The following is an 18,494-nucleotide window of genomic DNA, read 5'->3' on the forward strand; positions in this document are numbered from 1 at the left end:
AAGTGAATAATATACAATAATGCCAAATCTATTAGTAAGCGCCGCCCCCCCCCAAAAAAAAAAAATCACACCTCTATCTGTCGGTAAAAGCTGGGAGCTGAAAATGATTCTTCTCACCTCCCTGATAAAATCATGTCATTATATTGACGCACACAAACAGGCACACACAGGCATGAAAAACAGAGAAAGAAAGTCGCTAATATCAGAGAGACAGGAAAGAGAGAGCAGGAAAACAGGGTTTGTTGGTTTCTTTTGTTTTTTTTTAGGTGTCGATACGAATGAAATTAGCACCAATTGCAGCTGTCTGCATAAAATTTGTGATAAAACAAAGCTGAAACAATCATTTCTAAGTATTTTACTTTCCCGCATTTAACTGCTTGTCCTTTTTTTTTATGCCTCCGCCACGAAGTGGTGCCGGAGGCATTATGTTTTCGGACTGTCCGTCCTTCCGTCCGTCCGTCCGTCCGTCCGTAATGAATTTTGAGGACAGCGTAACAAAAATCCGTTTGAGATATCCTAATGAGACTTTGTATGTATATGCATGAGTGGATGAAGTTGTGCCTATCAACTTTTGGGTGCACATGCTCAAGGTCATAAGGTCAAGGTCAAATGCTCAAAATTTCACTATTTCTCCCATATCATTTTCTTGAAACTTAATGTATACATGTACTACCCTATAAAGATTCTCTGGTTAGAGTTTTGGGTCATTAGGTCAAAGGACAAGGGGTCAAAGGTCAAATTGAAAATGTTAAAATTTTGGTTTTTTTCTCCACATCTCGGAAATCGTTCAAGGTATCTTCATGGAACATACTACACATGCATGTAATGACTGGCAGTGATCATCAAGGGAATTTGGGGGTCATGGGGTCAAAGGTCAGGGGGTAAAAGGTCAAGATCAACTCCCCAATACTTATGCAATGCCTGTAGGATTTTTTTTTTAACTTGGCGTATACATGTATTACCCAATAGAGATTCTCCCCAAAAAGGTCAAAGGTCAAAAGGTCAAAGATCAAGTGAAAGTGCTGAATTTCACTTTTTCTTCCATATCTCGGAAGTGGCTCTAGGTTTCATCGTGAAACTTAGTACATATATATGCATGTTCTGCCTGACAGTGATTCTCTTGTGAATTTTATGGTCATAGGTTCACGGGTCAAAGGCCAGATTAAAATGCTAAGAATTTACTATTTAAAACAGAAATTATACGTTTTCCCCACACCTTGACAATAACTCAATGCATAAACTTATAAGAGGATCAAAAGTCAAGTAAAAGTCCTGAAATCCCCCCAAACATTCTCTGTTAGAAAATATAGCCATTCATCCAATTTAACCTACATTGTAGTTCAAGGAAAGTGAGCATTCAACATATTTGTGACAAGAATGTCATTTAATATTTTGCCAATTATGTGAAACTGTCATCACATATTGTCAAGATGTACCTATTTGGAGAATCATGCTTTATGGCGGAGGCATACCAGTCGCCATAACGACATTTCTAGTTTCAACCTTTATCATTTCTGCAACGGATGCCACACATAAGTTATTTTTTGCCTTTCGCATTGTAGCACGAATGCTGGTATAATGTTCACAATAATAAATAATTGTACTTTCCTTTTTTAGGTCAATCAACGGGGGATTTTGACATCCAGCTCGCTGGTGGAACGAATGCCAGAGAGGGTCGTGTGGAGATTTTCTACGACGGTGCATGGGGGACAGTTTGTGACGACTCTTGGGACATCGAGGACGCCCATGTGGTATGTAGGATGCTGGGCTACCCGAGAGCAAGGAGGGCCGTTAGTCGAGCATACTTCGGTGAAGGTCAGGGTCAGATAGTCCTTGATAATGTGCAATGCGAGGGAAGTGAACAAAACCTGAGAGAATGCAGACACAACGGATATGGCGTACATAACTGCCGTCATAGCGAGGACGCTGGTGTCGAATGCGCAGGTGAGTGAAATTTGTCACGTTCCCTGTTTTCCATCGAATGGTAAAATACCCGCCCACATTAAATAGCTGTCACCAGAAGTAAACAGTTCTGCATGATATTTGTTTTGTTGCATATGGGTTCACAGAATATAAATAAACAACTTTTACATCCGTTCATATGAAATCGTAGACTATGGTATATTCTAATGCTTTATTACATTTTTCATTTCAATGTCAAGTGCATCGTACCTTCTCTTGTCTGAAACATTAATAACATCAATAGATCTTCACTGCAGTTCTTCCTCTATGTTCTTCTATCAAACTTAAAATGGAAGCAAATGTGTGTAAGTGCCGTCTGGGTAAAGCTAAGACGGAAAGTGAGTTCAGTTTCAGTTTTCAGTTTATTTTTATTTAATCACGGCAATTTGCTTCAACAAAGCTGTTCTTCTGCAAATCCGTGAACAACATAAAAATAGCAGAAATACATACAAACTGCATATACAATGATAAAGAAAGGAACAAGTGTCAGGTAACAACAAAGCAACGATCAATTAAAAAAGTACTATACAAAAAAAGAGAAAAAAAGGAAACCGGAACAAATACCTACGGTAACATATTATTTTAACAATATCAATAGAGAAAGAGAGAAAAAAAATCCTGGGCAGTTGCTTAGGCTACAGCATAGATATATCAAGAGCTCGTTTGAAACTGGTGAGAGAGAGCTTACTTTTCAAGTCATAGGCTAACTGATTCCAACTCTGGACTCCTCTAAAGGAAAGAGTTCTTTTTCCAACTTCTGTTTTTACCTTATACAATACAAATTTTTTCATACTGTTTCTCAGAAAATAATTTGTTACATATTCTTCAAAATATTGCAATACATATTCTGGAAGCATTCCATTAGAAATTTTATACATAACATGTAGTAATTGTTTATACCTTCGTTTTTCCAAAGTATCTAATGACAAACGATTGTAGATTGCTGAGGTCGAGTATCTTGGTTCAACCAAAAGGACAGTTTTTAAAACTCTATTTTGAATGATTTGCAATTTTTCAGAATCCGTTTTTCGCAAATTACCCCATACAACGCTGCAATAATCGAATTTGCTCTGAATAATGGACTTGTAGAATACAAGAGCAGTTTTTTCAGTTATACAAAATCTTATTCTTTTCAATAAATAAAGACTTTTCACTGTGCTTTTATCACCTTATCCACCTGTTGGCTCCAATCAAGATGTTGGTCAAGATAAACTCCTAAGTATTTACAACAAGTAACAGAGGGAACCTCAGATTCATCAATGCTGACTCTCAATACCTTGTTCCCAATCCTCTTTCTGGAACCTATTAACATCGCTTCACACTTTTTCACATTCAGAGCAAGTGAGTTTACTTCCAACCATTGTGACAAGCACGTCAAGTCTTTATTGAGACCTCTTTGTATTTGACCGAGATCTTTGCCAGGTAAATAAAGACAAGTATCGTCAGCGTATAAATGGACCTTACATTCCTTAATGCAATCAGGCAAATCGTTGATGTATACATTGAATAACAAGGGCCCTAACGTAGAGCCCTGTGGGATTCCACATGTTACATACCTAGGCTCGGATATGGAGCCGTCAATAGTAGTATATTGAACACGATTACGGAGATAATTACCAAACCATTTACATGCATTACTATTCAATCCAAGGAGAGATAACTTATGAAGAAGTGTCGCATGATTGACTGTGTCGAATGCATTTTTGAGGTCAATGGAGACCATTCCAACCATTTCACCCTTATCTAAGCTACGAAGCCTTTCTTCTGTGACACAAAGTAAAGCAGTCATAGTGGAATGAGCAGGTCTGAAGCCTGATTGATTTGGGTTAATAATATCATTTCTATGCAAATAATCATACAACTGATTAAAGATGAGCTTTTCGATTACTTTTGTAATAACAGACAAAACAGATATCGGTCTGTAATTACCCATCTCACTTCGACTACCACTTTTATACACTGGTGTAACTTTTGACACCTTCCATTGTTCTGGAATACAACCACAATTCAAAGAAAGATTTAATATATACCGCAGTGGTTTTGCAATTATACGTATAACAGGCTTTATCAATGTTATTGGTATAGTGTCCATTCCATATGAGTTTTTCATTGGCATACTTTCAACCACTTTCACAATGTCTTCTTCAGTTATATCTTCAAATGAGAACATGGAACTCCTTTTCGGTACATATTTTGCAATCTCTTCCTCTGTTCTTTGATCATGACTCTTGCAAATCGCATCTCCTATTTTTGTGAAATATGCATTAAAACAATTTGACATATCAGTTTTACACTTGACCTGTGTGTTATTTTTCACAATGTATTCTATTTGTTTGAAAGTATTCTTTGCAGGAGTAATAAAGTTTAAAGATTTCCAAACATCATTTGAGTTACCATTGCTGGAATAAATAACATTACTTATATATTCTTTCTTCGCCTGACGACATTTCATAGTAACCTCATTTCTAAGCTTCTTGTATAACTCCCACTCACTTTGAGTTTTAGATGATTTAGAAATGAGTTTTTGTCTATCTCTTTGACGCATTAGATATAAAATTTCTTCTGTTATCCAAGGGGATTCTTTTTTCTTTACTCTTTTCTTTTTAAGCGGTACAAATGCATTCATCACACTTAACAACTTTCTTTCAAATTCATCATATGCCTCAATAACATTATGGTATGTTTCCACATGGTCCCATTGTACCTTAGAAATCGCTTCAGTATATTCTTCAATATTTCATTTGCCAGCATTTCGAGACACCTTATATCTATGTACATTTGTTTATAGTTCTTGATTTTTGTACCCCAAGTGCAATATACAAGGTAGTGATCACTCAGAGATATTGGTATAACATTTGTATAATTAATTTTTTCGGCCCTGTTAGTTATGATAAGATCAATTATAGACGATGTACAGATAGTTTCCCTTGTGGGATAATTGACTATCTGTTGGAGATTGAAAGAGGTCAACAACTCACGCAGGTGTTTTGTTTGCCACGATGTACAGTGTTGTGACATGTCACAGTTCAAATCACCAGGAATAACAAAATCAATGCCCATATCATCTACTTCACCAAGAAATCTCTCAAATTCTTGAAATACATCTAGTCTTGCATTGGGTGGCCTATACCATACTATAACAAAAAATGGCTTCACCATTTGTGCATTTACTTCTATAACAATCAACTCCAGATCAAACTCAAAATCAGTTCTCACTCTATAATTCATTCCCTCTTTTACATAAGCTGCCACACCTCCACCTTTACGACCTCTGTCTTTTCTTATCAAATTGTACCCATCTATATTTAATTCTGAATCATCATTATAATCATTCAAATGGGTTTCACTGAGAGTGAAAATGTCAAATTCAGCTTTCTTGCACAAAATATGTATCTCTTCAATATTTTTCCATAAAGACAAACAATTCAAGTGTGAGAACTTAAAACCTTTAAGGATTGAAAGTTCACATACATCTCTATCCAAATCAAATTCCAGTTTTTGTTTTAACGTAATACTGATTTCTGGTGAACACAGAAATTCATTTCTTTGAGTTTCCAAATCAGATGTTTGGTCATCATATGTATCAGATGTAGCAAACGGTAGCTCAAGTAATAAACAGTAATCACATACCCAGTCATCTGTAGAGTTAAAAATACTTAGGCTTACTTTACTGCACTTAAAATGACACCAATTATTACATGAAACACAAAGTAGAACGTTTTGATTAACACGAACTGGTCTTTTACACGTAATACATGGAAAGCGGATAGACATATTGTAATTCTAGTGTCAATTAGTGGTGGAAACTTAATGTATACATGTACTACCCTATAAAGATTCTCTGGTTAGAGTTTTGGGTCATTAGGTCAAAGGACAAGGGGTCAAAGGTCAAATTGAAAATGTTAAAATTTTGGTTTTTTTCTCCACATCTCGGAAATCGTTCAAGGTATCTTCATGGAACATACTACACATGCATGTAATGACTGGCAGTGATCATCAAGGGAATTTGGGGGTCATGGGGTCAAAGGTCAGGGGTAAAAGGTCAAGATCAACTCCCCAATACTTATGCAATGCCTGTAGGATTTTTTTTTTAACTTGGCGTATACATGTATTACCCAATAGAGATTCTCCGGGAAGCCAAAAAGGTCAAAGGTCAAAAGGTCAAAGATCAAGTGAAAGTGCTGAATTTCACTTTTTCTTCCATATCTCGGAAGTGGCTCTAGGTTTCATCGTGAAACTTAGTACATATATATGCATGTTCTGCCTGACAGTGATTCTCTTGTGAATTTTATGGTCATAGGTTCACGGGTCAAAGGCCAGGTTAAAATGCTAAGAATTTACTATTTAAAACAGAAATTATACGTTTTCCCCACACCTTGACAATAACTCAATGCATAAACTTATAAGAGGATCAAAAGTCAAGTAAAAGTCCTGAAATCCCCCCAAACATTCTCTGTTAGAAAATATAGCCATTCATCCAATTTAACCTACATTGTAGTTCAAGGAAAGTGAGCATTCAACATATTTGTGACAAGAATGTCATTTAATATTTTGCCAATTATGTGAAACTGTCATCACATATTGTCAAGATGTACCTATTTGGAGAATCATGCTTTATGGCGGAGGCATACCAGTCGCCATAACGACATTTCTAGTTTCAACCTTTATCATTTCTGCAACGAATGCCACACATAAGTTATTTTTTGCCTTTCGCATTGTAGCACGAATGCTGGTATAATGTTCACAATAATAAATAATTGTACTTTCCTTTTTTAGGTCAATCAACGGGGGATTTTGACATCCAGCTCGCTGGTGGAACGAATGCCAGAGAGGGTCGTGTGGAGATTTTCTACGACGGTGCATGGGGGACAGTTTGTGACGACTCTTGGGACATCGAGGACGCCCATGTGGTATGTAGGATGCTGGGCTACCCGAGAGCAAGGAGGGCCGTTAGTCGAGCATACTTCGGTGAAGGTCAGGGTCAGATAGTCCTTGATAATGTGCAATGCGAGGGAAGTGAACAAAACCTGAGAGAATGCAGACACAACGGATATGGCGTACATAACTGCCGTCATAGCGAGGACGCTGGTGTCGAATGCGCAGGTGAGTGAAATTTGTCACGCTCCCTGTTTTTCATCGAATGGTAAAATACCCGCCCACATTAAATAGCTGTCACCAGAAGTAAACAGTTCTGCATGATATTTGTTTTGTTGCATATGGGTTCACAGAATATAAATAAACAACTTTTACATCCGTTCATATGAAATCGTAGACTATGGTATATTCTAATGCTTTATTACATTTTTCATTTCAATGTCAAGTGCATCGTACCTTCTCTTGTCTGAAACATTAATAACATCAATAGATCTTCACTGCAGTTCTTCCTCTATGTTCTTCTATCAAACTTAAAATGGAAGCAAATGTGTGTAAGTGCCGTCTGGGTAAAGCTAAGACGGAAAGTGAGTTCAGTTTCAGTTTTCAGTTTATTTTTATTTAATCACGGCAATTTGCTTCAACAAAGCTGTTCTTCTGCAAATCCGTGAACAACATAAAGATAGCAGAAATACATACAAACTGCATATACAATGATAAAGAAAGGAACAAGTGTCAGGTAACAACAAAGCAACGATAAATTTAAAAAGTACTATACAAAAAAAGAGAAAAAAAGGAAACCGGAACAAATACCTACGGTAACATATTATTTTAACAATATCAAATAGAGAAAGAGAGAAAAAAAAATCCTGGGCAGTTGCTTAGGCTACAGCATAGATATATCAAGAGCTCGTTTGAAACTGGTGAGAGAGAGCTTACTTTTCAAGTCATAGGCTAACTGATTCCAACTCTGGACTCCTCTAAAGGAAAGAGTTCTTTTTCCAACTTCTGTTTTTACCTTATACAATACAAATTTTTTCATACTGTTTCTCAGAAAATAATTTGTTACATATTCTTCAAAATATTGCAATACATATTCTGGAAGCATTCCATTAGAAATTTTATACATAACATGTAGTAATTGTTTATACCTTCGTTTTTCCAAAGTATCTAATGACAAACGATTGTAGATTGCTGAGGTCGAGTATCTTGGTTCAACCAAAAGGACAGTTTTTAAAACTCTATTTTGAATGATTTGCAATTTTTCAGAATCCGTTTTTCGCAAATTACCCCATACAACGCTGCAATAATCGAATTTGCTCTGAATAATGGACTTGTAGAATACAAGAGCAGTTTTTTCAGTTATACAAAATCTTATTCTTTTCAATAAATAAAGACTTTTCACTGTGCTTTTTATCACCTTATCCACCTGTTGGCTCCAATCAAGATGTTGGTCAAGATAAACTCCTAAGTATTTACAACAAGTAACAGAGGGAACCTCAGATTCATCAATGCTGACTCTCAATACCTTGTTCCCAATCCTCTTTCTGGAACCTATTAACATCGCTTCACACTTTTTCACATTCAGAGCAAGTGAGTTTACTTCCAACCATTGTGACAAGCACGTCAAGTCTTTATTGAGACCTCTTTGTATTTGACCGAGATCTTTGCCAGGTAAATAAAGACAAGTATCGTCAGCGTATAAATGGACCTTACATTCCTTAATGCAATCAGGCAAATCGTTGATGTATACATTGAATAACAAGGGCCCTAACGTAGAGCCCTGTGGGATTCCACATGTTACATACCTAGGCTCGGATATGGAGCCGTCAATAGTAGTATATTGAACACGATTACGGAGATAATTACCAAACCATTTACATGCATTACTATTCAATCCAAGGAGAGATAACTTATGAAGAAGTGTCGCATGATTGACTGTGTCGAATGCATTTTTGAGGTCAATGGAGACCATTCCAACCATTTCACCCTTATCTAAGCTACGAAGCCTTTCTTCTGTGACACAAAGTAAAGCAGTCATAGTGGAATGAGCAGGTCTGAAGCCTGATTGATTTGGGTTAATAATATCATTTCTATGCAAATAATCATACAACTGATTAAAGATGAGCTTTTCGATTACTTTTGTAATAACAGACAAAACAGATATCGGTCTGTAATTACCCATCTCACTTCGACTACCACTTTTATACACTGGTGTAACTTTTGACACCTTCCATTGTTCTGGAATACAACCACAATTCAAAGAAAGATTTAATATATACCGCAGTGGTTTTGCAATTATACGTATAACAGGATTGGTATAGTGTCCATTCCATATGAGTTTTTCATTGGCATACTTTCAACCACTTTCACGATGTCTTCTTCAGTTATATCTTCAAATGAGAACATGGAACTCCTTTTCGGTACATATTTTGCAATCTCTTCCTCTGTTCTTTGATCATGACTCTTGCAAATCGCATCTCCTATTTTTGTGAAATATGCACTAAAACAATTTGACATATCAGTTTTACACTTGACCTGTGTGTTATTTTTCACAATGTATTCTATTTGTTTGAAAGTATTCTTTGCAGGAGTAATAAAGTTTAAAGATTTCCAAACATCATTTGAGTTACCATTGCTGGAATAAATAACATTACTTATATATTCTTTCTTCGCCTGACGACATTTCATAGTAACCTCATTTCTAAGCTGCTTGTATAACTCCCACTCACTTTGAGTTTTAGATGATTTAGAAATGAGTTTTTGTCTATCTCTTTGACGCATTAGATATAAAATTTCTTCTGTTATCCAAGGGGATTCTTTTTTCTTTACTCTTTTCTTTTTAAGCGGTGCAAATGCATTCATCACACTTAACAACTTTCTTTCAAATTCATCATATGCCTCAATAACATTATGGTATGTTTCCACATGGTCCCATTGTACCTTAGAAATCGCTTCAGTATATTCTTCAATATTTCATTTGCCAGCATTTCGAGACACCTTATATCTATGTACATTTTGTTTATAGTTCTTGATTTTTGTACCCCAAGTGCAATATACAAGGTAGTGGTCACTCAGAGATATTGGTATAACATTTGTATAATTATTTTTTTCGGCCCTGTTAGTTATGATAAGATCAATTATAGACGATGTACAGATAGTTTCCCTTGTGGGATAATTGACTATCTGTTGGAGATTGAAAGAGGTCAACAACTCACGCAGGTGTTTTGTTTGCCACGATGTACAGTGTTGTGACATGTCACAGTTCAAATCACCAAGAATAACAAAATCAATGCCCATATCATCTACTTCACCAAGAAATCTCTCAAATTCTTGAAATACATCTAGTCTTGCATTGGGTGGCCTATACCATACTATAACAAAAAATGGCTTCACCATTTGTGCATTTACTTCTATAACAATCAACTCCAGATCAAACTCAAAATCAGTTCTCACTCTATAATTCATTCCCTCTTTTACATAAGCTGCCACACCTCCATCTTTACGACCTCTGTCTTTTCTTATCAAATTGTACCCATCTATATTTAATTCTGAATCATCAATATAATCATTCAAATGGGTTTCACTGAGAGTGAAAATGTCAAATTCAGCTTTCTTGCACAAAATATGTATCTCTTCAATATTTTTCCATAAAGACAAAACAATTCAAGTGTGAGAACTTAAAACCTTTAAGGATTGAAAGTTCACATACATCTCTATCCAAATCAAATTCCAGTTTTTGTTTTAACGTAATACTGATTTCTGGTGAACACAGAAATTCATTTCTTTGAGTTTCCAAATCAGATGTTTGGTCATCATATGTATCAGATGTAGCAAACGGTAGCTCAAGTAATAAACAGTAATCACATACCCAGTCATCTGTAGAGTTAAAAATACTTAGGCTTACTTTACTGCACTTAAAATGACACCAATTATTACATGAAACACAAAGTAGAGCGTTTTGAGTAACACGAACTGGTCTTTTACACGTAATACATGGAAAGCGGATAGACATATTGTAATTCTAGTGTCAATTAGTGGTGGTACCTTACTATTTATCGTGCTCAGTTCAGTCTATCGAGGTCCCGTTGGTTCTGTATCACCACCTTTCGTCTCCGGTTTTGGTCTCCTGTCAACGCGTATATTCTACCATCTTGCGTCCATGTCCACACGACCGAAGGATTCGTCCTTGTCAAGTAGAGAAGCTGAGCACGAGGTGCTGTCAGGTCTTCGTTGACGAAAATCGTCGACCCCTTCAGTTTCGATCGCGCCTGGTAGATTTGTTGCTTGATGTTGTGCGTCGCAAATTTGACCAGGATGACCTTCTCAGATTTTCGCCTCGATGATGATGTCGCGTTGGCGTGTTGCTCGTTTTGCCTGGGTGTTATCCTATGGCTTCTATCGATGTCTTGTGCTTTCAGTTCGATGCCGAAATGGTCTTTGACAATGTCGGTGATAACTTTGTCGGTGTTCTCCCCATGCATTTCCTTCACACCACTAAATCGTAGTGAGTTTCTACGACTGTACTGTTCATGATCGTGTAGAGTGTCGTTCACTTTGTCAAGATCATTCTTGAGTTTCTCGATCTGTGCTTTCAGCGACTCTGTCGTCTCCTGGTGCGTCTGTATATCCATCTTCACAGCCTCGTAGACATCTTGGCTTATTTTGTTTTGTTCCACCAAAGTTTTCTTCACAGCAGCCAGCAGCTCTTTGATCACGTCTGGGGAACAAAGCGCCTCCTTTATCCCAGCCACAATTGCTGCGTCAAGTCTATCAGACTGTTCAATAGGCGATGTCTCGGTCGGCTGACCAGTGGTACCTTCCTTCACCCCTGACGACTGGTCAAGCCCCCGGGTGCTCCGCGAACGTGTTTTCGGCACATCGTGCTCATGTACTCTCTGGTTGGGTGACATTCTGTCCAAATTTTGTCTTCAAATTCCACGAAACATGAGTCAGTTATCACGAACAGTATTGGTTCAATCAAATCCATGAAGCATTAGCAGCGTCCAGGTGCATAACTTCGTCCTCACAAGTGAATAAGAAACGATGAAATTTAGGGTGTTTTTCTGGTGACTCGAAATTAGCTTCTGGCTTTCGCGACACACACGCGTGAGGTTAGCAGCTATAGTACTATATTTTATAAATTGATGAGAAAGCCTCAAATACGTACATATTATCTTCTCGCGATTTTTAGAGGGTGCAATAAAATATAGGCAGTAACAAAAATGACTTATGTGATGTTAGTGGCCTAAGGTGGTGTATATCCAGATATACAGATATATTTGTTTCATTTTTTTTTTCAAATATCAAGACACCAAATTCACTATGTATACACGTTCTAATCTAATGCCTGCAGAAGGTTGTCCCTCGGGAATGACGTACAGTCGATGCGGCACGGCTTGTCCCTCGACTTGTGATAACCCCGGCCCCCAGATATGCACCCGACAATGTGTTGCAGGTTGTTTCTGTCCGGCGGGAACAGTGTTGGAGCAGGAAGGCGGACAGAGATGTGTACCGCTGGAAGAATGTCCGAGTGGGCCAGGTAGGTCATATTGAAGAAAATGAAAGAAAGAGAGAGAGAGAGAGAGAGAGAGAGGGAATGGGGGACAGAGATACATACGGACAAAGAGACAGAGACAGACAGACTGATACAGATATGTAGAGATTACAAAAGCTCTAAACCCTCATCGTGAAAACATTCCAGGGACAAATTTCTGGTAGATCGGTGCATTTTCCTCTTTTAACTAAAATATACAGATATATTTGCTTCATTTTCTTTTTCAAATATCAAGACAGCAAATTCACTATACACGTTCTAATCTAATGCCTGCAGAAGATTGTCCCTCGGGAATGACGTACAGTCGATGCGGCACGGCTTGTCCCTCGACTTGTGATAACCCCGGCCCCCAGATATGCACCCGACAATGTGTTGCAGGCTGTTTCTGTCCAGCGGGAACAGTGTTGGAGCAGGAAGGCGGACAGAGATGTGTACCGCTGGAAGAATGTCCGAGTGGGCCAGGTAGGTCATATTGAAGAAAATGAAAGAAAGAGAGAGAGAGAGACAGAGAGAGAGAGAGGTGGGGGGTGGGCGGGAGACAGAGGGAATGGGGGACAGAGATACATACGGACAAAGAAACAGAGACAGACAGACTGATACAGACATGCAGAGATTACAAAAGCTCTAAACCTTCATCGTGAAAACATTTCAGGGACATATTTCTGGTAGATCGGTGCCTTATCCTTTTTTAACTAAGATATACAGATATATTTGCTTCATTTTTTTTTGAAACATCAAGACACCAAATTAATTATGTATACACGTTCTAATCTAATGCCTGCAGAAGATTGTCCCTCGGGAATGACGTACAATCAATGCGGCACGGCTTGTCCCTCGACTTGTGATAACCCCGACCCCCAGATATGCACCCTACAATGTGTTGCAGGTTGTTTCTGTGCAGCGGGAACAGTGTTGGAGCAGCCAGACGGACAGAGATGTGTACCGCTGGAAGAGTGTCCAAGCGGGCCAGGTAAGTCATATTGAAGAAAATGAAAGAAAGAGAGAGAGAGATAGAGAGAGAGAGAGAGAGAGAGAGAGAGAGGGAGGGGGGGGATTGGAGACAGAGGGAATGGGGGACAGAGATACATACGGACAAAGAGACAGAAACAGACAGACTGATACAGAAATGCAGAGATTATAAAAACTTTAAGCCTTCATCGCAAAAACATTCCAGGGACATATTTTTGGTAGATCGGTGCCTTATCCTCTTTTAACTAAGATATACAGATATATTTGCTTCATTTTTTTTCGATATCAAGACACAAGATTCACTATACACGCTCTACTCTGATGCCAGCAGACGATATATGCACATATGCATTGATATGTCGCATGTTCAGTAAGAATTCATGGAATACATATAATTATTTGCTTAAATCAAGATGATGTATGTACTGTGAGATCTTACGTGGCACGAAAAAAAATGCCCCTTTCATGATTTAGTATCATCTTTCAAGTCGTAGGAGCTTCATATCTCGTAATGGTGACTTATGGCAATACATGCACATCCAAGAATCAGCAACTACACTTTTCTACGGTTAAGCGAAATGCAGTCACTCGATTACTTATCACAAACGTTCATATTTGATGCAAACATGCAAACATATGATGTTCTGTCAAGATGATATGATTGAATAACTAATATTTGATTAAGTGAAGATGGTGTTGTTGCTTTGTGATCTTACAGGACGAAGGAAAACTTCCCAATAATTTTATGACAACAAGATCAATGTTGTGATAATCTTATTCAAGTTGATTTCAATTCAGTATTGTATTTTTCTGTACCTGTAGTACTTAGTATACAGTCACACCTGTCTATAGCGGCCACCCATGGGAAACGAAAAGAGTGACCTCCATAGACAGGTGGCCGCTAAGGCAGGTTTGAATGTGTAATAATGCGGTAAATTATAGATGATATCATTGAGAGAACTATCCCGATTTGGAAGGTTTTTATGGGCATATCCACTCCATTCGTGTTCCATGTGTATCGTGAACATGAACAAGAAAGACAAATGAAAGACACAGTGATAACCCCTGTCAGAGACGGACAGACTGATACAGACATGCAGAGATTACAAAAACTTTAAGCCTTCATCGCAAAAACATTCCGGGGACAAATTTCTGGTAGATCGGTGCCTTTTCCTCTTTTAACTAAGATATACAGATATATTTGCTTCATTTTTTTTGAAACATCAAGACACCAAATTAATTATGTATACACGTTCTAATCTAATGCCTGCAGAAGATTGTCCCTCGGGAATGACGTACAATCAATGCGGCACGGCTTGTCCCTCGACTTGTGATAACCCCGGACCCCAGATATGCACCCGACAATGTGTTGCAGGTTGTTTCTGTGCAGCGGGAACAGTGTTGGAGCAGCCAGACGGACAGAGATGTGTACCGCTGGAAGAATGTCCAAGCGGGCCAGGTAGGTCATATTGAAGAAAATGAAAGAAAGAGAGAGAGAGAGAGAGAGAGATAGAGAGAGAGAGAGAGAGAGAGAGAGAGGGGGGGAGAGGGGGGGGGGGCATTGGAGACAGAGGGAATGGGGGACAGAGATACATACGGACAAAGAGACCGAGACAGACAGACTGATACAGACATTCAGAGATTACAAAAACTTTAAGCCTTCATTGTAAAAACATTCTAGGGACATATTTCTGGTAAATTGGTGCCTTATCTTCTTTTAACTAAGATATACAGATATATTTGCTTCATTTTTTTCAAATATCAAGACACCAGATTCACTATACACGCTCTACTCTGATGCCAGCAGAAGATACAAGCGCATATGTCGCATGTTTAGTAAGAATACATTGAATACACTTAATTATTTGGTTAAAGCAAGATGATGTAGGTACTGTAAGATCTTACATGGCACGAAAAAATGCCCCTTTCACGGTTTAGTATCATCTTTCAAGTCGTAGGAGCTTCATATCTCGGTAAGATGACTTATGGCAATACAGTTATGTACATCCAACAATCAGCAACTATACACTTTTCTATGGTTAAGCGAAATGCAGTCACTCGATTACTTATCACAAACGTTCAAATTTGATGCAAACATGCAAACATATGACGTGCTCTCAACAATGCTCAAGGTGATATGATTGAATAACTAATATTTGATTAAGTGAAGATAGTGTTGTTGCTTTTTTATTTTACGGGACGAAGGAAATTTCCCAATAATTTTATGACAACAAGATCAATGTTGTAATAATCTTATTCAAGTTGATTTCAATTCAGTATTGTACTTTTCTGCACCTGTAGTACTTAATATACAGTCACACCTGTCTATAGCGGCCACCCAGGGAAACGAAAAGAGCGACCTCCATAGACAGGTGGCCGCTAAGGCAGGTTTGAATGTGTAATGATGCGGTGATTGATAGATGATATCATTGAGAGAACTATCCCGATTTGGAAGGTTTTTATGGGCATATCCACTCCATTCGTGTTCCATGTGTATCGTGAACGGGAACAAGAAAGACAAACGAAAGACACAGTGATAACCCCTGTCAGAGACGGACAGACTGATACAGACATGCAGAGATTACAAAAACTTTAAGCCTTCATCGTGAAAACATTCCAGGGACATATTTCTGGTAGATCGGTGCCTTATCCTCTTTTAACCAAGATATACAGATATATTTATGTGCTTCTTTTTTTCCAATATCAAGACACCAGATTCACTATACACGTTCTAATCTGATGCCTGCAGAAGATTGTCCCTCGGGAATGACGTACAATCAATGCGGCACGGCTTGTCCCTCGACTTGTGATAACCCCGGCCCCCAGATATGCACCCGACAATGTGTTGCAGGTTGTTTCTGTGCAGCGGGAACAGTGTTGGAGCAGCCAGGCGGGCAGAGATGTGTACCGCTGGAAGAATGTCCAAGCGGGCCAGGTAGGTCATATTGAAGAAAATGAAAGAAAGAGAGAGAGAGATAGAGAGATAGAGAGAGAGAGAGAGAGAGAGAGAGAGAGAGAGAGAGGGGGGGGGATTGGAGACAGAGGGAATGGGGGACAGAGATACATACGGACAAAGAGACCGAGACAGACAGACTGATACAGACATTCAGAGATTACAAAAACTTTAAGCCTTCATTGTAAAAACATTCTAGGGACATATTTCTGGTAAATTGGTGCCTTATCTTCTTTTAACTAAGATATACAGATATATTTGCTTCATTTTTTTTCAAATATCAAGACACAAGATTCACTATACACGCTCTTTCTGATGCCAGCAGAAGATACAAGCGCATATGTCGCATGTTTAGTAAGAATACATTGAATACACTTAATTATTTGGTTAAAGCAAGATGATGTAGGTACTGTAAGATCTTACATGGCACGAAAAAATGCCCCTTTCACGGTTTAGTATCATCTTTCAAGTCGTAGGAGCTTCATATCTCGGTAAGATGACTTATTAGACCGGGGGCCCAGAAGATTTATTCAGCTGAAAAGGGTCACACTTTTTAATGGTCTCATCATATAAGGATGTGTCCAAGGGTCAATAAAATGAATTGCTGGCAAGTCACATCCTGTACCGTAAGCCTAGGGACCACAAAAAGGGACCCCGAAAAATGGATTTATTCAGCCGAAGGGGGTCACGGACAAAAGTTGGTGGATATTGTTCCTTTGGGTGTACTTATCATGAAAACAGCAATGCCAGCTATTTTATCCTGTACGGGGCCCCAGACAGTAGCCCCAAAGGGCCCTACAAATATGGTGTTATTCAGCTGAAAAGGGTCACAGCTAATTTCTTTTGCAATGGAAGTAGTTCCCATCAGAGATATCCAAAACACCAATGCCAGCTATTTTATCCTGTACGGGGCCCTAGACAGTAGCCCCAAAGGGCCCCACCCCCATAGGCCTACGTACAAACACACACAAACATTGATTTTATTCAGTTGAAAAGAGTCACGGCTAATTTCTTTTGCAATTGAAGTAGTTCCCATCAGAGATATTCAGAACACCAATACCAGCTACTTTATCCTGTACGGGGCCCCAGACAGTAGCCCCAAAGTGCCCCCCCCCCCCATAGGCCATACGTACAAACACACACAAACATTGATTTCATTCGTGCAGCTGAGAAGAGTCACGGCTAATTTCATTTGCAATGGAAGGAGTACCCATCAGAGATATCAAAAACACCAAAGTCAGTTATGTTATCCAGTACGGGGCCCCGGACAGTAGCCCCAAAGGAGCTCCCCCCCCCCCCAACACACACACACATTAGTTTCATTCAGCTGAAAAGAGTCACAGCTAATTTCTTTTGCAATGGAAGTAGTACCCATCAGAGATATCCAAAATACCAAAGCCACCTATTTTATCCTGCACGGGGCCCCAGTCAGTAGCCCCAAATTGCTCCCTCCCCCACCCCCCCCCCCCCCACACACATTGATTTTATTCAGCTGAAAAGGGTCATGGCTACTTTCTTTTGCAATTGGAAGTAGTAGGCATACTCATCAGAGATATCCAAAACACTAAAGCCAGTTATTTTATCCTGTACGGGGTCCCAGACAGTAGCCCCGAAGTGCACCCCCCATCACACACACTCACACACACACACACACACACACACACACACACACACATTAGATTCATTCAGCCAAAATGGGTCACGGCTAATTTCTTTTGCAATGGAAGTATACCCATCAGAGATATCCAAAGCACCAAAGCCAGTTATTTTATCCTGAATGGGGCCCCAGACAGTAGCCCCAAAGTGCCCCCTACATACACACACACACACACACACACACACACACACACACACACGCACACACACACACACACACACACACACACACATATATATATATACTGGTTTCATTCAGCCGAAAAGGGTCACGGCTAATTTCTTTTGCAATGGAAGTATACCCATCAGAGATATCCAAAGCACTATAAAGCCATAATCAGTTATTTTATCCTGTACGGGGCCCCAGACAGTAGCCCCAAAGTGCCCCCTACACACAAACACACACACACACACACACACACACACACACATATTTATATGTGACCCTGCACCTCAAAACAAACAAAAAGTCACCAGACATGACTTTTTAGTTAAGACCATATTCTGAAAGAGCAGACTTTAAGC

The 18,494-nt window shown here is 38.9% G+C and overlaps 1 protein-coding gene across 1 annotated transcript in view; it reads left to right on the forward strand.

The window, feature by feature from the left end:
• LOC139743639 (scavenger receptor cysteine-rich domain-containing protein DMBT1-like) overlaps positions 1 to 18,494 on the forward strand; it is a 263,637-nt gene that overhangs the window by 170,320 nt on the left and 74,823 nt on the right. Inside the window, exons 4-5 of the mRNA XM_071654107.1 lie at positions 1,618 to 1,944; positions 6,739 to 7,065. Of these exons, the coding sequence (XP_071510208.1) occupies positions 1,618 to 1,944; positions 6,739 to 7,065 (654 nt within the window). The remainder of the gene's footprint in view (positions 1 to 1,617; positions 1,945 to 6,738; positions 7,066 to 18,494) is intronic.

This window comes from Diadema antillarum, unplaced genomic scaffold, assembly GCF_040938485.1.
Source record: "Diadema antillarum isolate AM-2024a unplaced genomic scaffold, OU_Dant_1.0 seq00001099_RagTag, whole genome shotgun sequence".
NCBI lineage: Eukaryota > Metazoa > Echinodermata > Echinoidea > Diadematoida > Diadematidae > Diadema > Diadema antillarum.